The 26,282-nt window shown below is 33.9% G+C and overlaps 1 protein-coding gene across 1 annotated transcript; it reads left to right on the top strand.

Annotated features, from left to right (window-relative positions):
- The first annotated feature begins 259 nt into the window (after positions 1-259).
- On the top strand, positions 260-24,633 carry LOC100645135. The gene is made up of 6 exons (XM_020865597.2): positions 260-764; positions 2,450-3,685; positions 9,794-10,137; positions 13,610-13,773; positions 21,001-21,185; positions 21,882-24,633. Exons 2-6 carry the CDS (start codon positions 3,581-3,583, stop codon positions 22,176-22,178), a joined length of 1,095 nt encoding a protein of 364 aa, XP_020721256.1. The 5' UTR covers positions 260-764; positions 2,450-3,580; the 3' UTR covers positions 22,179-24,633.
- Positions 24,634-26,282: the final 1,649 nt, after the last annotated feature.

Genomic DNA, 26,282 nt, shown 5'->3' with positions numbered 1-26,282 from the left:
GTAACTATATTAATGGGTTTGAGATATTAAAAGACATGATAAAATTGAAAAAATGTTGATAGAAAAATCCATCTATTAAAGAGAGGATTAAGAAAAGCGAAAGAAATATTTCCATTTTGCTTAATCCTTCTCTTTCCCACTCTTTCTCTATTGCATTTATCTCAATCTAATGCTCAATGTAAAAGTTCTGACGTTCAAATGGATCTGAGAGACGATTGGTGTTCTCAGTCGACGAGTTCAACTCTCAGCTGTATGAGCGCGCTGGTGGAGATTTCGCACTTTGTTACAGGACATGTTGTACAGCTTGTGCACCAGTGGAGCCGCTATCGCGGTTCGAGATGCATCGTTTTTAGTGTTGTCCTTTTCGAAATCATGATATCACGTTTCGACCTATTTTTTGTTTACAGACATTAATGTAAATCGCGTGTAAATATGTGGAAAATAATAATTATTGACTTTATCAGACGTGACCAGGTTATCTGAAAGGTAAATTAACTAGTGCAAGGTGTGACCGCGCGTGATTTCGAGGTAGAGGATAGCTTCTTTCTACTCGACTGCCTTCCATAGCTACTACTGGTTGCCACGAGATCGTTTCGTGTAGATGCGTCTTTTTTCTTTCAAGCAGATCGTCAAGGCTTCCCCAGTGACTTACAGTGATTTAAGAATCAGGTTAAAGGATTACTGATCCTCCCATTGTCTTCGCTGTGAAAGTGTTCGACGCACCTCCGAATGTGATCTGTTGTTTCAAAACTGTGTATACGTGCGTGCGTACCATCCACTTTTCTGTCAATAATTTTCCTTGTTGAATGTAATCAATCAATTTATTTGTTCACAAGTACTGCATCTTTCTCATTAATTTTAAAATAGAAAAAATAATTTCATGAAAAAATTTCTATTTCGAAATATTATAGTCGATAATCAAAACAGTTCGAGAGATAAAGTTGAACAATTGTCAAATAGTAGTTTGTTAAAAACTTTTTATTTTTGTTCTTTTGTCAAATTTGACTCTTCTTCGATAATAAAGATCCAAAACCATTTCATGTTCCATATTATAGGTTGTTTCCACATGCTTGTAACGAAATTAACTCGAACAATCTTTTATTAATATCGAAGTCTTAAATGATTTTTAAATATATCTCTTGAATAAATGATTTTATAAATGATCATTCCTAGATGAGTGAAACATTTGAAATATTCCATGAACACCATTTCATAAATAAACGAAAGTTTGAAAATGGCGCGCGAAGGCGCGGGCTCGTGAATATTTGTAATTTTGTTCGATGACGTTCAAATTTTCGGGCTATGGGTTGTCGTACTATCAGATCACGTGAATCATCGTGTGAAGATGTAGAAACACACAAGCGCGAGAAGTACCGTTTCTCAAAACGGTCGCGAGCGAGCGCGATGATAATTTGCAACGTAAACGTTCCCATACAGTTAGTTTCAGGTCAGTTACGAGTTTCATCGTCGACGCTCATCACGGAGAAAATACCAAATTATATTACGGAAATTTTATGCTCATGTAGCGTTAACGATATCGAGGTCGATTCGTTCTTCGCTCTACTCGCGAGGAACAAGTAGAAAATGAGAACAAAGCAATCTTGTCGCAACTTAGATTCGGTCTTACGTTCGGATCAAATAAACATCGTCCTCGATTTCTATAGATCATTCTTTTTAATGGCACATACTTCGAGAGATGATAATGTTGGTATTAATGTATATTGACGCTGAAAAAGTATTTGCATGATTACTTTTAATAGAATGTAGTTTAGATATAAAATTGTAAATAGGAAAGGTTAGGATGAGTATACAATTTACTAGAGTTAGTTTGCGATATCATAGCACGATACGATATATTTTTAGAAGTTAACATGCAATACGATTATTGGCATTGGTCAGTATCAAACGTTATTAGAGGAATTCATTGTCTTCAGCACGTTTGGTTGTCTAATTAATAAAATAAAGGAGATTTCCTCAAATCGATAGAGAAATTGTTATATTTAATGCAAGTATTAATGTCCAAAATTGGATAGTACCTTGACAAATAGTGTATTCCATTTTAAAAGCGACAGTAATGCTCTAAAAGCATAAAAGTATTGAATTGTATCTAAATTCCTTAAAAAATTCTAGGTTAAACAAGTTTCCGTTACAATACACAATTGTGCGTTAACAATAAAGTTTCAACGTGGTATAATTTCCAAATAGCTCTTCGTTATCCCTTTGGATTAGACCAATAGGTATCGGAATTATTAGAAATTGACATAGAAATTCCAAATATCGCAATTCATTGCATATTCTTCGACGCGAATCGATCTCGTGGAGGAACGATTTTCAAATAAATTAAATACCAGAATACTTTTCAATATTTAAAGTCAAGATCATGTAAAAAAACAGAGACGATGAAACTCGGAAAGAAAAACATATATCACCGCGCGTTTCCTATTTACAGGTTTGAAACGCGTGACACGGAGGAGAAACAAAATCGAATATCGCGATTTCTTATTTAATGAAAAGGAACAAGAATCATCGTTCTATCGCTTTCTCTCTGAACACTTACCATGAAAAAGCTCTTTTAACATTATCTTGTCGAATAATCTTACTCGAGAAACCTTATTTCGTGACAAATATCTGAAGAAGAATGGAACAACAGGTGTCTATACATTCTATATAAGTTGGGTGGTAACGTGAATGGACTGTAATACTCATTTCTATCGTCGATGGATTACGAAACTCAGACAATTGAAAAAAAGGAAGGTATCATTGACACGAATTCATTTTCTCTTTCTATATCTGTGACATCCACAGTGTAGGGAAAAAGGAGAGCAGAAGCAAAAAGAATCTTAATCAAAGCCGCGCGTTCAAGTCGAAACACGTTCGAGGGAAATAAAAGACGACATCTAGGGGGAAGAAGATCGAAACACGTTAGAGGAGGACAAAAGCACGCGATCGTGGTTTTTTAGATACTGTCAGCGAGCGTTGCAAGCGGTGGGAAAAAGTATAGCACGAATGGGGAACGAGAGGCAGGCGAGGACACGAATAGTTGAAGTTGAAAGCCAGAGGACAGGAGAAATGTCTGTAAGGCAAAAATAAAGGTAGAATTATAAAGAACACGTTTAAACCTGTACTAGCGGGTAGCATTACTAGGTGGTAGGGTGAGAGGGGGTGGTGGGGAAAAATTGGTGAATCAGTGGTGGGGTTAGATTGAAGAGTATGAAACAGAACTCTGAAAGAGTATGAAAGACATAAAGGAAAAACGATAAATGGAGGATGAAAGAGGAAACGAGTATACGTAGAATGAACGGAAAGAGAGATACGTAGTACGTAAAAGAGTACTCGATCGAAACAGAGGAAAGAGAAAGGTGTGCAGTGAAAAAGGCACGTATAGGTGTATTATATACACATGTGGTGGTAAGCGAGAGGCGGGAACGTGGATGGAAAAAAAAGGAAGAAGAGGAGGAACAGAAAGAAAAGAAGCGTGAACTGTGAAGTTTTGGATGAAGTGTATGGGATAGTAAGGGAGGTTGAAGAAGAAAGAAGGAAGGTGCGTTACATCCTGGAGTCCGATGTTCAGAGTCGTACGATGGCCGGGGCTCTGTCCGAGAATGCCCCAAGGCCTGTCAGTGTCGTCGCGGTAGGCGGTGCAACCGTTGACAATGCAAGGAGTAACCAGCTTAGCAGACCGCAGGTTTGTATCGTTATTTTTATATTTTTATTTGTAACGTCGTTATGTGTTAAACTTGGAATGCGATTTGTCGATCTTTCTATGATAATATTTCATTTTCTTCCATTACTGATCTATTAAACGCTTTGGTACTATGTATGAATATACAAGAATTTTATTATTTTTTACACTTTAATGCCTCTATTGTTTAAATCGTACTTCTTTTGCATACGAAATATCATTAATTAGATCTTGCCAATAATTTTCTTCGCGTTTGATGAATGTAGATAAAATTCGAAGCTTTTATATTTTTAAGAGAAGGATAGTTTTAGACGGACTTAGGTTATGTTTTTCGGAACCAATTCGACACATGTATATATGTACTCGTATTTCACTTGAGAATTCGAACTGTGTGCGATGTGGTAAATTGCATTTTTTCACGTATAAAACGGTAGAGTTCCATGTATGGGGGATATGTATATCTTCAAATTTCTTTTCGTTCTCTACTGGAAATACTATGGATACACGTAAAAAATTTATTTAAATGCTACTTGCTTTTTTGCCGATTGTATTACAATTCCAATTTCCGTGATCTTCTTTTATTGAAAGTTTGCTGACCTTCGTTGTTTTCTCCAGCATGTATTATTTTTACAGTGTTAAATATTCATTTTCTGTCATAATGAGCATATTCGTAAACAACTCAATAGAATTCCACTACGGCGCCAATGCGTCTTGGAGGACAAGGATAATGCCATTATTCCCTTTTCCAAGAAAAGCGTCTGAGAGTGACGTTATATTGATTTTTTCCCGTTTTTCCAGCAAAATAGTCTTAAGTTTTAGACTGGAAGTTTTGTTCCAAATTATTTTTTAATTCTCAGGCGTTACACAATCCATAAATTGCGTTAATATAATAATATTTAATAGATAATAACCACTTTTCTAATTTATTGAACATTTAATAATAATATTCCTTGTCAATACTTGTTATAGTACTAATAATAGTTGACACGATTTTACATTTAGAAGCAAGAGAAACTGTTTGGTAGAAAGTATTGAAGATTTCAAAAGCCTTGGAAGAACTAGGATCGAGGATGATAAGGATAGTCAAATTCAGAAAGTTTTAAACGATATGTAGGACATGGTGACTCGCTGTCAGAGATCGTAGAGCAAGAATAAAGATCATGAAGAATGAGATAAGGATGGCGAGCCGATTGATTCGAAGATAATGAACGAAAATGTTTGAAGATTACAGTCATTCGATAAGCTGATAGTACTATCTGGTAGACCAACAAATAATAAGCGTTAACACGTGTATTATCGTATTAAATACGCGTATTCTATATTTAAGAAACGTATAACTAGAATTATTCGGCTAGTCGAGAATTATGTAAGAATGGAAGGGACGTAACGCGGTTGAGATATAATTCCTAAAAATATGTCGACTCGGGAAATCGAAACCGAAGAAATAATTACAGTTACGGGTACGGTTATGGCTGCGGTTACGGTTACGGTTTTCGATACGCCAAACACTTCGTTTTGTTTCTTCCAACCTAATTAGAGAAACGCCGTAAAGCATTATTACCAAAGGCTATTGGTAAAAAGATTCGTAACTTGACATAATCTTTTTGCAAAATATTCCATTACGATAATGACGCTCGTTTAATACATGTAATAAAACCGAACTTTATGTCTATGATTTACCATAAAAGTAGATTTTTTAAGATACGTATCGTCATAAGTATTTATTAATATTATAGTATATTATTAGTATACATTAGTTTATATGTATGAGTATTTCAATCCATTAAAACCTCTTTACACGTTAAACTTCTCACGTTTATTAAAAATTTGAACAAATTTTATTCAATTCAGTAGTCTACGGCACAAATACTGTGGCTGCGAATAATATTTATACTCCATTGTATTTACTACATTATTCACGTACAAATTAAATTTAATAGCACTTTCATACGACTAAAAATTTGACACGAAAAGGATTATACGCGGACGCTGATTAAAAATCGCTTGGTTGGAAGATACGATTTCCAATAGAATAACTAGAAAATAAAAATAGCGAAAAGCATTCAATTTATATCAAGTATCAGCAGATGTTCTAATGCTTGTGAGTGGCCGTGTATGTGTACCTAAAAACTTTTAGTCGAACGAAACACCTTTTGAAACGCGTTTTCTCGTCAATGCAGGTTTGCAAGAGAAAACGATGATCTAGCTCACGGGTTTCAACAAGCCGACCTCGAACGTACATATTCGAAAGAGGATTTATGCAACATTTCAAACGCTAGAATACTATTAGGGTCGGAATGCGATTAATTATATTCTCGTACTATGAATGCAGGCTAAAGAAGTTTTTATGTAATCGATCGTCGCCACCTGGATTATAAATTGATCTAAAAGAAAATGATATTATTTCGGAAGTGTAAATGTGTATTTATATCTATTTCTCCATCCATGTATTGCCGATTTTGGATACGATCGATTGTCACGAACCTAAATTATTCTTAAACCGTGAACGTAAAACCTAGGACCTATAAATAAATTGTTAATCCGTGGTAGCAACGTTTCAAGAAGCCTTAATGTAATATAATACATTGGTATGATAGTAAACGTTAATGCATACGTGTATGTAGCCCCGATACATATACTGAGGTCAAAAATTAAAGGAGTAAATGTACTTAAATAAGTAGACATCAATTGATTCAACTATTTCAAGCACAATTAGAGTGATATGCATACCGGACGCGTGTAGGCTCCTTTATTAATCCGAATGGATCCTAAAGTGAAAAGGTCTTGAATTTCAGGCTGCAAACGTCATCTGTGAATGGATTTTGTGTCATTTTATTTAAAACTACAACTTCCAACCTCCCATCAAGATTACCTTGGATTATTCTTTGTAATCTCATCAATCGTTACAACTCACATTATATATTCATCCGATTCTTCTCAATTTTAATATACACTTTTTTATTTATTTGTGATCCATATCACCTGCCTTCGGATGGCTTTCGGTTACATTTCCGTTTATAATACCTTATATTGTGTTATATAATCTATCTAACGTCTAATAGTCTAATAATCCAATCTATAGTTATCTAATTCGTATAATAATCTCACTGAATTAGAATTAATTTGAATTAATTATTTACTAACTATTTCGAATTAGAATCAAAGCAAACTTAGCTAAAGAGTCGAACTCAACTCAACTTGAGCTTAAAACGTATTGAACACAAACATATACGTGAACATAAATAATCTTAGAGCTATTCTAGTTTTAATATACATAAAACATGTTTTTTCTCTTTGTTATAAATGAATTTAGTAACAATATGTTATTGATTGAAATATGAAAATTCATCAGCAAATTGCGAGAAGATTTTAGAAGCAGTTTATTGCAAGATGAATTTCTAGAGCTTTGAATAATTTTTTATAAACCATATATATAGATGGAGATATTTCTTTCCCTTTAAATTATGTATTTTCTCATACGTCATTCGTTTCAATTTCTTCGATACAAGTTAGCAATTCCGATATTAAATATCGGCAATTAATAAACAGATTTTTAACTTTGTTGTTCGTCACGTTCATCTTATTATAACATCCCTTAAATTGTTATTTTTACCAGCTTCATCAATCATGTAAATTCTCCACACGGTGGAATTTCTTATTTAAAGCATTTTTCGGACCCCATAGTCCCCAATAAAGACATTTTATGAGATATGTATTTCCATCCCTTTATTTCCAATAATACGAACCATCGCCGATACGTATCGAATATTTCCCTGAATATTACTTTCCGTGCCAGTTTTATGGCGCTCGACGACTATAGTTTCCACGTGTTCCCGTGTTAATCGCGTTGATATCTTTCCGTATTTCTATTTTTCATTCGCACGAAGCGTCACCATAACGTATATTTATTCAAATTATTCGATGATTTGCGTGCGAGCTTGACGCGTCGAAGACGCATAATGCGATAGACTCTAATGTACTTTTGCCCGTATAGCGTTCTTGCCAGTTGTTGAAAAGCGAAAAAAGAAAGAAGAGAAAAAACCAGATACGTGATCTCATTAGCTCTCATTAACTTTACATATACAGCGACTTTGCCGAATACATCATTGATTAATGAACAAGAAATTTATTCAGAAATGGGTAAACAGTTTGTAATAACGAGTTAATTTGTTGTAGCCAGTTAAACGGCGTTAGGTAAAATGTTAATTAGTAAGATACAAGTTGGATAAAATATTCACGTTATCGATTTTTAAGAGTAATCGTTTTTAGATTGTGAATATTTGTTTTAATTCGTATTTTTATGAATACTAAAAGAGTAGCATCTAGTTAGGTATTTGCTTCCCTTATCGAATATGATATTAATAATAATAATAATAATTTGTTCGTACTTTGGATCCATAGCCTATTACAAGGAGATTGTTGCATTCTTATTCTTCGTTTCTTACACTATATTACATTCTTACATCGAGTTCTTAGTTACTGTATTATATTGCTATCTTATTGCGTTATATTATATTACTTAACTCTTTCTTTGTACATGATTAGTACGTATCTATCCTAATGTATGCGATATAATGGCATATTATGTACATACGTAGTTATATCTACATCTATATGTATCTCTACATGGAAGTACGATTTCCATACACGTATCAAGCTTTATCATTTATCTATTGGATTGGCAACTATGTGATTGCGGATATTGTCAATACCACCTAATGATAAAACCCGCGATCACTTAGTTGCCAAGCCGATAATTCTAAGTACAGATGCTTATTATTTATGTCTTTACGGTTGACTACCAAATATAATAATAGCTGCTATATTTTTGTATATTACATGCGTTTCGTGAATTAAATTTCCCACAAGTGCATAAAAATACGCGGTCTAATAATTTCGCCGTTCATTATTCTTCTAGAATTGGTCAGAATACTTAATTTTGCTATTTATATTTGTTATATAACCGCTTATATTCGTAATCGAATAAAAAATTGATTAATAATCCGAGAGACATTTCGAAAGAAATTTAGAAGCTGTAATTTTTTAATACTCTTACAATATTCCATCGCGAATAAAAAAAAAATACTTTACATAAGGAGAAAGATATTTTTATCGTTATACTCTCTCTATCTCTCTCTCTATTAATTTATCATCTTTAAGAAACTGATTACCTGTATGAGCAGATTTTTTGGTATTTTAACGTAACAAGATTGTTCGACCACCTATTTCGTTGTCACCCCGTATACGTGTGTATTTTAAAGGTTAAAAGTGAGTGATTACGTAGTAAGTAATAAGGAACGGAAATCACGAAATCGTGATTAGAATGGGAGAGAACGCGCGAAAGTGCAGTAGATATAGAATAGCAAAAGGAACAATTTGGAGTGCGCCGGCTGTCACAAATGCAGGATGCTTGTATTATGTGCACAGGTGAAAATTTAGATTATTATCGTGAATTCGCACAGCTAGTCGTATTTTCCTCTAATTAGCAGAGAAAAATGGATAATGGGCTAGGAAAATCTTTTTTTAAAATAGAAAGCCGCGCCTTTGAAGTTACTGGAAACGCGAAAGATAGTAAATACCACGCATTGAATAGCGAAAGACAGTGTATAATAGATTTTACTTTCATGCCAACAAATATAAATAAATTACAAAGTAAAACGCACGAATAAACTCATTCGTAGGTCAGAACGTTATTATAAACTGGATCGTGAATATTTAATACGCAAATGCATATTTTCATTGACGCAACTAAGAAACAAGATCTAATAGCAAACCGTCTGTTTCGCTAAATATCATAACGTCCACCCTACTTTGCATACTTCACATATTTATATACTTTTGCCATTGCGCGCAATATATTACGTTCGTTTGTACGTATGAATTTGTTCGTCTGAATTTTCCTTTAAACGCCCGAACATTGGCCATCTAAGCGCAACCGATAATTCTCTAATTTTCATCTCGCCATTGATAATAATCCCTGTCGCGTCTCTTCTCCATATATTCTGTTAAAAATCCTGAAAGTAATGTGGCACACTTGGAATAATGGAAGAGTAGAATTCGCAAGGAGAATAAAGAAGATGAATAATTTGAATGTTTACGTGAACTTTGCAGGAATCGCGAGACAATGCGCGGTCTTTCACTTCGACGGAGGCACAAACGGAGCTGCCGCTGCAAAATGGTCCAGAGGCGTTGGAGGATCTCGACGGCGTTCGCGGTGCTCGTCGAAGAGAGAGGCGATTGCGAAGGCAACATCGTCGAGCCTTGAGATCATGCTCGATGCCACCATCTTATCCTGGGACATCGACGGGATGTCAGGCTTCCTCTACAGCGCCGGGTGTACCTTTGGTCACTCCTACCAGGGGATTTCTACATCTTCCACCGCCTCATTTGGGCCTTAGGGGTCTTAGTCTTGGACTACCGTTTCCGGTCTCTACCAGCGTCTCTGCTTTTGGACGGTAAATATACAAATGTATATTCGGTTCGTCTTATATTGCTCAGAATTATTCGAACAACTTTGAAAGTTGATAAATGCCGATGAATATTTGTGGTTCTTTAGGTTTCGATCGTATTTTCATTAGTACGTTGCGCACTGTCCCGATGTTTGGTGAATATTCCAGTTCACTTCTACAAGGCAGATGTGAAAATATTTTCCTTCTCTTGGAAAACGATCTTCCCCCGTGTCTATCATATCCCCAGGAAAGCGATGGAATATCGCAGCATCTTCAATTTCTGTTCAACACATTTCATTTTTTAAAATTCAACATTCATTGTTACTCGAAGGTTGTTGAAAGTTGATGGATAATGTTACATATACAATACATCATAATAGTATCGTGTATGATACACCAATGTCTAGTAAGAACATTTTTAACTATTTATTTTAAAAACGTTGCAGGCTTTCTAAATTCTGGACAGATCAATGCTGCTGGACAGATCAATCTCGTAATTGCGTGTATATAGAATATATCTTATAGAAAGATTAAAATATATAAGCATGGAGAATGAGTTTGGAAAAGCAATCAGATTCGTACATTAGTGAAACAGACAGTGGTTTGTCTACCGTCTGCCACTCGTGAATTCTTCTCGTCGTTGCTTTTGACAATGCAAATGTGCGAACGCTTCTGATACACGACTTTGTGCACTTTGCTGCTCCATTACGAACGTTTCTTTTTGAAACGTTTTCAAGTATGTTCTTCGATGCTTGTCGCACGAGTCTCGCCCCGTTTTTACATTCCTATATATATTACAACGTCCCTTTGAACTCTGGACGTTCGTTCGACCATCGTATAAAATTATACGCGCTGATTTATTTGTTGACGTCAAAGGAATCATAAAAATATGTTATGCATTTCCGCAATCGAATGTTATGCAGTTGCATCTGAAAACCAACGTTTCATCTTTTTCCTGATGTTGCGTAAACACTATTTGTCAATTATTGTTAGAGTAGTTCTAAAGTTACGTTTACATATATGCAAATACAAATGCATATTCCATAAGCTTTAAACATATGTATACAGCTTGTATATATTATTATTTTCCAGTATATTTTTTGTAAATGGCAAGTTTCTGAGAAACATATAAAAGAGCAAAATTTTACTATCTTCTAATGCAATGGATTGAATAGATGTTTTTTAATTTGTTATAGTTTTGTATAGTCTAGATTGGTGACAGATCATTAGCATCGTCATGGATTAAAAAAATTATTTAAGTTTGCCATGGTTTTTACGTAATAGCGAGGGCATAAATATTTATAGATTACATAATGAATATTGTTTTTTTTTTACATTAATAGTAACTAGTTGCTAAACTTAAAACTAAAAATAACTTGATGAGTGAACTGTAATCAAAACGGATCTTAACTGAAAGGAAAAATAATTATGCAAAATTATTCATAGAAGAAGAAAAATGAAAATATTTATTGCAATAATCGTACTCTAATACCAATTGCTATCTCAAAGAATTCCTCTATGCTGAATATCGCATTGATGTTTTGTCAATGTATTATGTATACAAACCGGGTGTAACGGTTTGTAAAGAATATATTTGTCATTCAGTTTTACTTTTGAATATTTGTGGCGTGTTTTTCATTGAACAGGAGATCGTATAGCTTATATCAGCATCTTCTAAATATATATGTTGCTGGTATCGTAAAATTATCCTAGTAAACCCGATTTAACTTGATTCATAGCAATCAATCTATTCATCTCCCACTATGCGATTAACCAGTTCTTACCACTGGAAAAAACAGAGTAAAATAGAGTTTAGATCTTGCAATTGATTGCTTTCACTATCGTTTGGCAATTTTTGATACTTTAGCTTTTAAAATTAGCAACAAAACCGCCGCTTCTAACCGGTTGCGGAAGACAACCTGTATAACTTGTACAACTTGTGCAATGTTAGATTGCTATGTACGTTTTCACTATATGTAGAACGTTTCCTACGATTCTACCAGAATAGTTTATATAGATATTTGCATTAATAAATAAACAATAAATAAACCAAATAAACCATGTACATATGGCTTATTTACATTTTTTACGCACATCTCTGTCACTATTTTTGATAGTTCGTTAATACTTTGATGAATTGTGAATTTCACGTTGCCGGCCACGGGTATTGCACCATTTATTATAATTCTCGCTGTTTCTGTCTCGTAGCTATTTTATTACAAATCTGATATTTCATCATTTGACATATACACGGCATAAAGTAAAATTTGTTAGAGTTTTCGCAATAAATAAAATAAATGGCGAGTAGAATATCCTATCATAATACTTGTGGTCGGTGGTGCCAGTCTACATCCAATGTTACAAATAATTAGTTGTATGTTTCTCGTGTATATACTTTAAGCCTGTCACGGCAGACAACTTTGCAATCCATTGATAACAAGTACGAACAGTCGCAGCACTTTCGCCAAGTGTGAAACGAATGTTTTTTGCTATGTCCGTTACGCTATGACGAAGTTAAAACACGTAAAGTATTAAGTAAATGTCTTACATTTTACATGGACAGTAGCCATTTCAGACGCAAGAAACCTTTCTAGAGACTAGCTACTAGGGTAACAACAAGTATCCTCTGCAGTCTTCTTTATGCTTAGCGTCACTGTTCATATCGACAGTTTTAGGGTCTGTTCTCTTCCTCTGACATGGTCCTTTATTAATAATTTCATTGTACCATATGCTATTCTTCTATATATATAAAATAAAATATAACGTATAGCATACACTGTGTTATAAAATTAACAATTTGTATAATCTCACGTAATAATTTCATTATAAAGTTTGATGTAATTTACATATATTTAATTTAGCAAAATCTTATATAGGTATTGAAATTTCAATAAATTTGTTTCATGTTATAAATTTCGCACTGTTATAAAGTTACACGGCGATCTGATAAGCACATGTGTATACGCATTTTCAAATTTCATTTGCGTTTACGAATATAAGATCTCGTCACTGTCATCCAATGTATTTACATAATTGTTAATTGGAACATTCGCGCGTTATTCATAAAACTGTCAGCCGTTGCGATCTCTCTGAAAATCGTGTACCTAAAATGCGTCGCAAAAAGTAAGCGACGACGACTATACTCGTCAAACATGGCATATGGGTGGCTGTTATAATATAGGATCAAGTTGTAACGAAATGACTGTCTTATTTTTTAATTAATTTATTACTGACAGAGCTCGTCATAACGCAAAATATTGCCATTTCTTCACGACTCGTCAAAAACAACTAGCTGGTCGAATAACAGATAAAAATTAGTTTGGTAGATGAGAAGATGGACATAGCTGGCTGTATGACGATCGTAGCGGAGCGTAAGCCAAGCATAGTAGAGGACAAGCGTGTCGAGCGACTTGCCAACTTACCAGGAGTAAACTTACGTGTCAGTGGGTCATTCCAACGGTTGGTTCTTGTCTTGCAGGGATGCAGTACCGAAGCAGTGTTGTGGCCTCGGTTCCCCTCCTGTGCGTTGGTCCATACTGGGTGTCGGAGTAGTTGGCCTGGTGTGCGCGGGTGCTGGTGCTCTGCTGGGGGCCCTCAGGGCTTCTGGTCGCGATCACATCGCCGTCGCGCTGCTTATGATCGGTAACGAATCAAACTTTTCTCATGTCGCTTGATTTATTAGCTGACGATCAATTTTTACCTTTGTATATTTGTATACGCTGACAACGGAAGATATAGGAACGCTATTGCACTTAATATAGTATTTACAGGATTAATTAATTAGGTCCAAGTGTATTACATTTCGCAGGATCTAATAGCACTTGCATATGACTACACAAATTTGATACTATGAAAGTGGAACGTATAGAATCTGATAAGAAGGCACTGTTTGTAGCTACTGTATTCTTCTGAAAGATGCTTGAATTTAGGATAATCTTTTTGCATCTGGTTGATCTGTATAGGCAGTTAAATTTATACACACGTATATTTTTATATAGTGTATAAATTTATGCATTACATATGTTATAGTTTTATATGTACTGTCATCCATGAGTATTTGTATATCTGTAAGTAGTCCTTACATTTATTAGTATGTTCTAACAAAGTTTACTCTGTTTTGTATTTTATGTTACAAAGACTATTTGATAGGTATTTCTTAGAAGGAAAATCTTGTGTGTGTAAGAAAAAGATTTAGGTAGAGTGGTTTATTAAATAAAAATGACACTGTTACTAAGGAGAACTACACTTATGTAGAAAGCGTTTAATTACAACTAGATTATTTTAGATAATTCTAACAATTTACTTGGGAAATTTACTTAAAAGGTCCGGGAGGAATTAGAAAATAATTTTAATATTAAAGACGTTAAATATTTCCCGTTACTTTTTATTATTTTTATCATTGGTGGCTAGGGAATACTGGAAGCTATATTCGCAATGCTTTATATCTTTTGGGCGTCAGTCGACCGATGATTTCTAGCGGTTTTAAATATCGCATATTTTAGTACAAAAGAATCCTTCATTCTTTGTCTGCTCCAACTAGTCTTTTCACAAAGTACATTCCGTTTCGGTAAAGAACTGAATAATAGCCAAAGAGAACATGCATACATTACCGTACAAAAGTTTAGTACTATCTAATCTTCCATTCTACGTTTATTTCACAGTACAGTACAGTATAGTGTTATCATCAGGATAATCAAATAATATTTATCTTGTATGTTAGTAAAGTCTTTTTGTTGATACATTAGATAGATTGCAAAGTACTCCAGATTAGGTTTGATAAATGTTTAAGTATGGATGCTACTGTGTCATTATCTCTTAAGATTGTTTAAATATTAAGTCTACCTAAATCTTTTTCTTACACATACAAGATTTTCCTTCTAAGAAATACCTATCAAATATTCTTTGTAACATAAAATACAAAACAGAATAAACTTTGTTAGAACGTACCAATAAATGTAAGGACTAGATATACAAATACTCATGAATAACAGTACATATAAAACTATAACATATGTAATGCATAAATTTATACACTATATAAAAATATTAAACATTAAGAGCGTTATTGTTCAGAAATTCCCTTCAAACTATTTAAGTATTATACCTTTAGGAATTATATACAGTCATAGTTGGAAAATAGAAAAGAATCGCACAAGACTCCGATGAAATAGCAAGCATATAATTTATTAGAATAATAGACACGAAGCTTCGTCTTCGTTCCTAAGGAACATCGTAGTTTGTATTTGTTCACAAATTTAATGTTATTATTATCAAACAATTGCTTCGACAGGTGTATTCCGTATATTCGTGTCACGTTGTTCTAAGCCTGGTGCGATTCCGAAGAAGGACATCTGTTTCGGAGAATACATGGTCAAATAAGACTTGGAAAATCTTTCATCATTTTCCCAACTCTAATCTTCAAATCTCTTTCCAAGTATAAAGATTGAATGGGATATACAGAGATATTTCCCAATAAAAAAAAATTGTTTACAATAGAGAAAAGTTTTCTTAGGGAATGAAGTGCATGGAAAGAAGCGAGTATTATTCTCTTATTACGGAATATTCTCAATGCTTTGCATAACACATCTGCGAGGAAGTTCATTTCATGTTAAAAGTAAAAGTGGATAATCTCGTGGAAGATATATACACAAATTTAATAAAAATATTTGTTAGGTCGCGAAGTACGCGATAATACTTTTTAAAAGTACGATTCGCAAGACTTATTGAATATGATTGGACGCATCATGAAGCTACAAACTTTTATTCATACACAGCGAATTTTTTAATTTGTCATTTTTAATTAACAAGCTACTTGCTGTATAAAGAGATATTTGAAGTAAAAATTGAACAGTGCCGTAAGATCAAATACTATACTTTATAATGCATTAACGAATACATTCACTATTAAAAAGGCTAGTATTAGCATTAGGCTATTTATGGCATATGGAATTAGGCCGATGTCATACATCATTTCCTATATTTATCTCATTTGTAAAACATTTTTTTAGTAATCTCACCCAATTATATTTTGTATGGGACTAAATTATTTGAGCCTTAATATTTACATAAGGGAATGTATTTATCCAAGTTCCGTCTTGCCGTTTTATTTTCTACAGTAACAAAGTTTCGAATTCCATTGCGTTTTCGCGTAACACGAAATTCAGCTCGGCTCAATACCCACTTAATAAACCCATTGGATTTAACGGTTCGTTAATGCCATTGAATCGAAGAAAGTAAGCAATCTCTATCCTCATAGCCCGGGTACTATCGTGTGAAATTGGTTCAACACTTTCACAACGGGAAATCTAGAGATATTCAGAATATCTACTCTTACTAAATTTTGGACGGATTAAATTATTGAAATATTATAAGCTTTGATGTTCTTCTAACAGCGAGCTCAATTATTCTGTGTTGTAACACGCTTGAAATACGTGCGAGGTGTATTAAAAAATGAACAAAATACTAGACAGAATATTTTAACTAATTAACAGTATCAATGGTATGGATGTCATTAATGGCATTGATTCATCGACTTCTAATTTTTAATGTACAATATAAACGTTTCGACTGGTTTTCTATGAATATCGCTTTTCTATGAATTAAAAAAAAAGAAATATTTTTAAAACACGAAACATTTGTACGTATATGTTTCGCGAGTTAAAAAGAATCTTCAGATCTCGATTTTCTATGTATATTGGTACTCTATAAATTAAACAAAATATACTGCTTTTAATCACGCGAGTAATATACACGAGTAAAGAAGAATCTCCACTCGAGAATATTGATTAATCTTTTCTCGATAATCGTTTTCCATAAACCGAAATTCATCGTATATTTTTGGAGTTAAAAAGAATCTCCGCTCGATTTCGTAAAATTCGTACAAATTCGATCTTATGGTCCCGTAAATGGGTAGCGTGGTAGCTGACGAGTTAAGAACGTTTTACGAGACCATCGCGTCGCATCGATCCGTTTTCCTGGAGATTTCTCAATTTTATGTTCCGCGAATCTCACGGTCCCTCCACGTGTAGTGTAGGCGTACGATCCCTGTAGGTTAGCGCGTTCTCCCATTGTGAGAGGCATTCTATGCGGGTCGCAGGTTACATGCCCACGTTTAGAAAGTAACCAGTTGCCAGCACGGTTCTCCCTTCTTTCGTATAGCGCCACGATCGGTCGATCTGGTCGACCAACGGGCCCCTTGCGGTTTCTCGTTGCCGCTGCTCTGTATTTCATAACTTCTTTCTTCGATCCTCCGTGGTTCCTCCAACATCTTTTTCTAGTCCCTCGTGCTTTCTTTTTCTCACCTTCAACGCGCTGACTGTCGCGCAAATTTTATATACTTTACATATTCTTATATTTTTACTTCGTATTTCGCAACTTCTTCCCTCGATCCTCCGTGTGCCCTTAACATATCTTCCTTATTTCCTGGTGCTTTCCTTCCGACTTCTCCGCCAATGCTTCATATGTAATATATTTTATATAATATATTACATAATATATTGGGTTGTCCGAAAAGTTTCTTTCGCATGATAAGGAAATAATAGATGCACGACATTTTTGTTTTATATTATTTTATCGAATCACGTATGATCCATTGTGTTCTATTACACTGCACTATGTACATTTGGCAGATTAGGTTTCACGTTTGTAGAAACATTGCCAGATAAAGCAACTGCGTGCAGATAGTGAAATACGCTTTTGGGACAATCTAGTACATCTAATAGTACAATAATATAATACGTACAAAAAATATGTATTTTTATACATTTGTACAGAGCGTTTCATTCTTACCTTGCCAAATCTGTGTCAGAACATTCCACGATTAAAAGCAAAACGAAAATGTTATACAAATGCAGGGTCGTAAATGCTTCATTAGTAGAAAGTCACGATAAAAATAACAACAGGATAAATGACTGGATTCTCGCTCGATCGATTGCTCATGTTTAGCGAAGTTCTTCAAAGTGTCGACCGTGCTCGTAAATTGCCATCGTTGATAAATTGACTCTACTGCCATCTGAATTTCATTTTGATTTTCTCGTATTTCACCGAAGGCAGCATAAATCGAAGAAGAAACCAGTCGTCTATAATTTTGATCCTATGTTTACGTAACCTTCTTTCCTCATTCTTAATCGTGAAATATGCCGAAACCATCTGGCGGGATAAAAATGAAACGTGCTGTATAGCTTTTTGTATATTTTTGTCCCCTGTTCCAAAACATCTTCCCTCGATCTTCTATGCGCCATTAACATTCTTTCTTTATTACCTCGTTTCCTCTGCTTTGCTTTTTCATCTTTAACGCGCCGACTGCTACCCGAATTTTACGTCGATAACCAGCAGATACTAAGAGCCTGAATACGTAGATCGAAATACACTACGCCATAAAATTTAATTTTCGCAAAGTACCATATATCGTATTCGCGTGCTTTATCCAAATCCCGTACGTTGATGAAGATTCGTTAGACCGTGAAATTTATCTTAATCTAATCATGCTAATTTAGCAACGTGGCTCGCCACCGTGGCTCACCACCGTGGGAATCGATTTGTTAACTGTTTTAACGAGATCACGATTATTATTCGTTACGCTTCCGTGGAATTTTTTCGCTCAGCCACTAAATGAATTTGATATCGGAAAGTGGTGCAATATGGAATTTTAGTTCGGTTATTTAGTTAGACGCATAGTTTCGTTCATAATGGGATATATAATGTACGTAGCTGTACGATGTAGTATACGGTTTTGAAAGTTTGTTTGGTTGAATATTGTCATTCGACGAGGTCGTCGATCAATTAATATTGGAATTAATATATTTCCCGGAATAATGGATTTTCGGAGTGACAGCAGTAATCACAGGTATATTCGGACGCTTGACGTTTGTTATGAATTGATGAATATTAAAAAATGTTTAATATCGGCGGTATTGAAAAAAGTCTGATATCGACGATGTTGAGGAATGTCCGATATCAATGATATTGAAAAATGTCTGATATCGATGATATTAAAAAATGTCGGAAAATATCTCGAATGTTAAAAAGTATATACAAGTTGAGTGGCCTCGAGAGAGAGCCGCAATTTGACACGTTTAATTTTTTCGTAGAACACACAGAGAACATACGATGTTCACAGACGTTTCTTTTATCAAACAAAATCATATATTTTTTAATACGTTAATCGGTCCAGCTGGGCATTCTCTGCAAAGAGATATTAATCGATCTATGTCGAAAATCTATTACCTTGCCGGATATTTTAATTTCAATTTGTTAAATTCAACGTATGAAATACAATAAAGGATTTTATAAAACATACTTGAACTTCGATTTGTCAGATTCAACATACGAAATACAAGAAAAGACACAAAGCGGTGTTTTACGTTAAATTCCACGAACTAAAGTCAGCAATATCTACGAAACTTTATGTTTCTTCGACATAATAAGTAGCCTGATACTATTTTTTTAATAGGGAATGCCAAGATGGATCTATTAAAAAATATATAATTCCATTTAGGAACACATCGGTGACTATGTAACGCTATCATAATACCATTTAAAAAATCTAATCACACGCGAAATTATGTCCATCTCGAAACCATTCGACCTGTATCCGATTTTTAAACGATATTTTTTAACGTTATCAAAAACAAACGGGATATTCCAGATGATAAAGTTAGATGGAGCCACCCTATATATGCATTTATGAACGCTATAGGGTAGCGTATCTAATTAAAAAAGTAAATGCCTGGAAGCCACGTATCGAAGAGAAAATAAAATTTTAAATGCAAATGATAGGAAATGCGAGTAGTAAAGTGCTGTATAACTCGAGCGAGACGAAAGAAGATTGCAGGGTCGAGTTAAGAAATTACAAGGATTAAGACGAAAAGAGTGGAAAAGATATTTCGATGGCCGCGAGGGAAGCGCGGCTGGGTGTGGAACCGCGAAAGCTTGGATCATTCGTTTCCTCCAAGGATGTTTTCTTAGCTCTCACTATTTTCACATGCCACGACTCGTGAGAACACGCGACAATGTTTAACGACCAACGTCATCTTTGCTTTTCCTGCCCGTTGCATTTCACTCGACTTTTCGCTCGTTCGTATGCTCGTAACTTGGTTAGATCGCTTCTGACCCCCGTTTCCTTTTTTTGTCATCCTTCGAGTTCCTCCATTGCTTAACTCTGCGGTTCGAGCCACGTTTCACATTTCGATATTTCGATATTTCGATATTTCGATTTTATCGCATGTCATTCATATCCAGCGAGATAAATTATTAGAGACTGTTCACATTTCCGTTGTAGTTATACATTTTCATAGCTACCAGCGGCGATTCTACGTCGTTATATTTTTACTAAATTGATTTTTGATGTAAGAAGAATTTATTTTACGCATTGTAAATGAGCGCCTTCTTTTCTGTAAAGCGCATCCATTTCCGAGTGCCTCTACAATACATCGATCAGTGTTCAGGATTAATAATATATGTTTTGCGATACACATAGAAATATATTATGTTAAACAAACCGGTTTCAGCGAAGCTCGATAAAAAAAATTACGTTAATCTAAAGACACGATCGATCATGTTCACATCACATATGTATGTATAACTGAATTCAATAGCTGGATTAAATTCTTCGTTGTCCAATTACTAAAAAGACTGTCATGTTTGTAATAAAATAATTTATTCGATTGTGATTTTAATCAAGCCTTTAGTTAACCAATGCTTCCTTGCTAATGTTATACAAAAATAACCGAGATAGATGTCGTTATATATGTTTAGATGATTTATAAAATAAAGTCATTTAACAAACATTTAGTATTCGAAATAATTAGACAAACATTTAGTTTTAGTAAGAAGAGTATATTTTGAGACGATATATGTATTCTGTTCCAGGTATAGGAGTGGTTCTGGTAACTGTGAGCGCTGTAGCGTGGCGAGTGACCAGTCGAGAAAATTGTGGCAGTTTCTTTGGTTTCACGGGGATCTCGAGCAGGATCCCGCCGGCGAGGCCAATTCATCCGTACGCTGCCATGATTTATCCGGAATTCCAATTTAGAACGCCACCTCCGAGTTATCAGGTGACACCCTAAAATTGTCTTTTACTACTTGCGCGCCTGATCGATTTCCAACAGATGTTCCCTATCTTCTTTTCAAATTAGATTTTATGTTACCTATTTATGAAACGTCTTCAACACCTCCTCGTCTTTCTCTCTTCTTTCTCTTCATTTCCTATTTTCTGTGTTTTTCTTTTTGACTGAGCGAAGAAACATAATGAACTTTTTATAATAATAAACACAAAATTGTATTTCATGAACTAGCATAGTGATTTATTATCACTATGATATCATCACAGACCACTATGATTCTGAAACGTTCAACTGTTAACTGCAACGTTTGACTTTTGCTATTATGTTTTCCTATAACATTTACTATATGTTTTAAATTGTTATTTTTCACATTAATCAATAGTTACCCTAAAAATACATTATAGATTGAATACTATCGTTTTACATGAAACCCAAAAATCTATTACGGATAACTACACTGCAGATTTTTATGAAATTTCATATTTTTGGAACTGAAACCTACATAGAAATTTGTTTCACGCGTTAAAAATTATAGGGTATAACATTTTGGATATTTTGTATATTTTTATGTATTCTACGAAATTTGTAGATTTTTATATCTTTAAATTTATTGTAAACGTATAAAAATCCGCAGTCTACAAACACCATAGAAAATAGAGAACTTAAACATGATTTATTTAATTCTAGGCGAGTATGCAAGAGTACAGGCTTCGACTGCTCCTTCTGGATCGGTTGCAGCCAACGTCCTCACCTCCGCCGACCTACAGATCCAACGCTGGAAGCATTGTGACTCCCGGCACGACTAGAGAAAGCAGACCGCCGAGCTATTGCACTAGATCGAACATTGCATCGAACACGAATGTCACGCCATCGAAGAAGGATGCGAATCTGGTTAGGATCGTTCAGACAGAATCAGAACCAGTCATTTTGAGCGGTGATCAAACACCTCCAGTAGCAGCTGTCGAAGTTCTTGCGCATCTTTGATTCATTCCCATCCTTTTCCTGTAATTACGCTATTTATCGTTACTGTCGGGATGATATTGTTGCAATTAGTCTAAACAATGGCGTTATATCGGACGATTTAATAAAAGGAATAATGTCTGTCGTGCAATACAACTATTAGATTGTTCCATAAGCAATGAACATTTTGGAAGATAATTTTTAATATCAATTATCGTGATTGCAACCTTCTTTCCTAACCATTAGCTTCTAAAAGTCTTTTACATTCTAACAGAACATAAACCTTCTCTTTTATGAAATCTAAATGTAATGAATATTTTGGAACATGATTTTTAATGTTCTATTACGATACGAGTCTTCCCTTTCATGGCCAAAATGTTTTAAGAATATTTTACTATTCAGGAAATTTGAAGCAAGTAGCGCATATAAATGAATATCAGCTGTTCTCCTAAAAATTAATGTAGCGACAATACAACTTATGGAATGATCTGACACATCACTTGTGTTCATCTTCTCTGAATACTATTATCGCACAAATAATTCGAGTTATTTTAAATAATGGTAGATATCTGTGAATATTAAAGAAGTGTTAGATGGTGTAGAGTTGCCAATGGAGGAGCAATGGACTTTCTCTGAGAATGAGGTTTGCTTAAATATGTAACGAAACGGTAAATAGAAGCGCTTTTGCGTTGCGCGGCTGCTGAAAGAGTCGTGCCATTTGCAGTCGCTGGCAAATTAGCGTTGCTTCCGGACAAAATGTATTATTAACCATCACATAGGACTATTATCAGTAGGTAGGTGGTAAATAGGGAAGAAGAAAGCAGCACTAATGACAAGAAACATAAGTATAAGCGTTTAATTGTAAGGAAATATTTTTGCAAACGGTGATGAGGTGGGATAATACCTAAAATCGGAGGATTTTGAAGTATTGTATTATCGATATGAATATTTCGTTGCATAAATATTTTGGAAGCTTTGAGATGCGAAATCATGTTACTTTGATACCCGTTTTAACGTGTTTCGCCAAAAGCTATAAACCTAGAAGATATACGGCTTTTGTTCATTCGAAATGATCAAGAAACCGTAATCGTCTTAGAGATATATTTATTCCGTGCAAGGGGAGCCAATGTTTTTTGGATTATCACTCTGTATATAACAACGTTGAAATTTACTACTGTATCGTATTTTCGATTTTAGATTTGTAAAATATTCGCGTAAATAGAGATTATGTATATTCCGAAAGGATGCGTGAGATAAAACATGTTAATAATTTGTATTCTTAATGTGCCGGTAAAAACTTTTAAGGTCTTCCTCTTGTTACAATTATTCATGTCAGATTTATGAAAAATGAAAATTCGAAAATTCGATGGAATTATGAATTAGTGTATACATAATAGGCTTGTAATGTACTTGGAAATATCGACATTGTTCAAAAAAATTGTGATATACTATAGAATGGTCTTGAAGCAATTGCAAATTTCATTAAGATTGTTCGATAGTACATCTCTGTCAGTTTTATCTTTTCTATCGGATTTTGAAATTATTTTAATACGTGTATTGGCCAAGCCTGTTTATATAAATGATAATATTGACAAAAATTGTAAATCTACATGAATTTGTCGAATTAGCAGGAAACATGATGTATGAGTGACAAATAAATAAAGTAGCTTTAAAGATAAGTGCTGCCGCTAGCTTTAACGCCATACGGTTATATTTACTACTCGCTTAATTATTGTGACTTCTTTCGACAACGTATCGTCGAAAGAAATAAAAGAATCTTGTGAGTTGCATACAACAATATATACATATTTTTGTAACTATAATTTGATGGTTAAAAACAAGTATTATGCGCGTTACGATACTGTTGGTTTTGATATACAGTAATAAAATTGCTGTTGTTTCGATCCATAATATTATAGCTCTTTGATATACTTTTTAAAGTGAAGATTACTTCAATTTAAACTTTAACGATTCATTTAATACAACTGGACAGACCTCACACATTTTTTCAAATATTGTACAGTCTAAGGTAAAAAGAAAAGAAAAATTCTTTAGTTATTAAAAAAAGTTAGCATCGTGAAATATTTATAAATTATTATTACACTTATATATTATATTAGTTTGATTTATATTTTCTTGTTAATTCTGTTCCTGTTAATTCTGAAAATATTTTTAATATATTTTGGGGTACACATTCTGTATAAACTTAACATTTGTTTCTCGATGAGCTATTTTATATTATGTGGTTGTCAATTTTTTACTGTATGTACAATACCGACGGAATTAATAGTAAATAGAGTTGTAAGAGTGGTAAATACGAAGGCAAGAATTTTGAAAGGCGGCCTTAACCAAACTCGCAATGATTCGTGATATGAGAATAGATCAACTAAAAATCATCAATTGAATGAGTATATTGTTCCTTGATATTATTGTAGAACAATTTGTATATATACGAGAACAAATATATTTATCTGACTTATTTGATCCTGCTCGTGATACTGTATTTCCATATTTTTACAAAAATCGTAAAAACTTTGTATTTGGCGTTTTTAAAAAATGAAATGTTTGGCTGTCATATATATAAAAGCTGATAAAAATGAATGTTCATTACTTGTAACCCCTTACTAATAAATAATATAAAGCATAACTTATCCTGCATAGATTCGTTGCATAATAAATAGTACTTTTAAATTAACTTTACTTGCAACTACACTTATACAAGATATTGTAACTAAAATAGGAAATTTAATAGACTAAACTGACCATATGTAAATTGCAGATATCATAGTTTCATTAAGCTATGAACATCAATCCTTTTCTAAATGCTGTTTGTTTGTTGCTTTAAAGATGAAACGATTTTTCTTGTGCGAAGATGACTACCAAAAATTGTACAAAAAAAAGCTTGTTATACAGCGCAGCATTTTGCCGCGCATTTTTGAATAGCCGCTAAGTAGTTGCTTTCAGCGGACTCTGTATGGCGACGCCACTATCCGTCATTTGCGCGGCATCATAAGGCGGTTGGCGCGCATAAAATATTATCTAATTATAACAATAATAACAAATGTACAAAAACAATTAAAAATATATACTATATCACTGACGAGTTACAGAATAGACGTAACATTCAATCCTTATTCTTGTCCCATGTTTTGGAAGTTACTTGAGCCCTTATATTATCTCCATGTCCCATGCGACGTTATCGATTCAGTGTACCAATGATTTGAATTAAAAGTTTCCCTATGAAATTATAAGATATGAAATAGGACAGCTTGCAAAGAAAGTATAGAACTTTATACTTGTGCAACTGATTGAAACGGTGATTTCGTGCAGAACTTATTATATCCTTAATATTTTCCAATTTTGAGTTAGTTCAATTTTTAAACTACTAAGAGTAACTATAAACTAACTAAAACAAATTTTCTCCAATCTTTCACAGACCTTCTCCTTCATTTTTCTTTTTTTTTCTAGAACTGCTTGTTGCATGAAAATGGAGTGAAAGAACACAAAAGATGCGTCTTATTTAGACGAGAATGTCAAGATTGTAATTCATTATATTCCGTGTTTTGTAATTATGTGTAAGATTTACAAATGTATTTATGTAGTAATGAGTGCTATAAATAATTTATCCTCAACTCTGTCCATCTCCCATCCTCCTTTCTTGTCATTTTACTTTATATCAATAGTTTCTAACTTATATACTTAATGACGAAAGTATTTATTATAAAAGTATACTTTTATAATAAAATTCTTATAAATAACGTTTATAAATCAGTTTATAATCTGTCTTAAAACTATGTATATATATGTATAGATATTTAAATGAACGAGGCGGGGTAAAAATGTAGGGTGAGTAAAGAGTTGCCTAGTAATAGGCGCGTAGCATGACGTGGTGCCATCAAAGATTTATGTCGTATGTCTTATCCTGACTACTGCATCGTGTAAGAGTTGCGAAATGTGATCGTCTCTGTAAGACAAATTCGTGAGCACTAAATCAATAATTTAGCATTGTCTCTACTTGCTCAATAGCAAAAAGAAATTGAAATATTAACAAGAACTTGTATTCAAAAGTTTATATTCAATAACAAGGTACGTACGACTGCCAATTTTGTACTATTTGAAAGAAAATTC

This window comes from Bombus terrestris, chromosome 11, assembly GCF_910591885.1.
Source record: "Bombus terrestris chromosome 11, iyBomTerr1.2, whole genome shotgun sequence".
Lineage (NCBI taxonomy): Eukaryota > Metazoa > Arthropoda > Insecta > Hymenoptera > Apidae > Bombus > Bombus terrestris.
Note: the sequence above shows the minus strand (reverse complement) of the source record. Positions and strands in the feature narration are given on the sequence as shown.

Bases quoted from the DNA above. Each gene is read 5' to 3' on its own strand.
- LOC100645135 (XM_020865597.2), top strand. From the start codon at position 3,581: ATGGCCGGGGCTCTGTCCGAGAATGCCCCAAGGCCTGTCAGTGTCGTC. The intron at 3,686-9,793 runs GTTTGTATCGTT...TGAACTTTGCAG, and splicing joins ACCAGCTTAGCAGACCGCAG to GAATCGCGAGACAATGCGCG. The intron at 13,774-21,000 runs GTAACGAATCAA...ATTCTGTTCCAG, and splicing joins CGTCGCGCTGCTTATGATCG to GTATAGGAGTGGTTCTGGTA.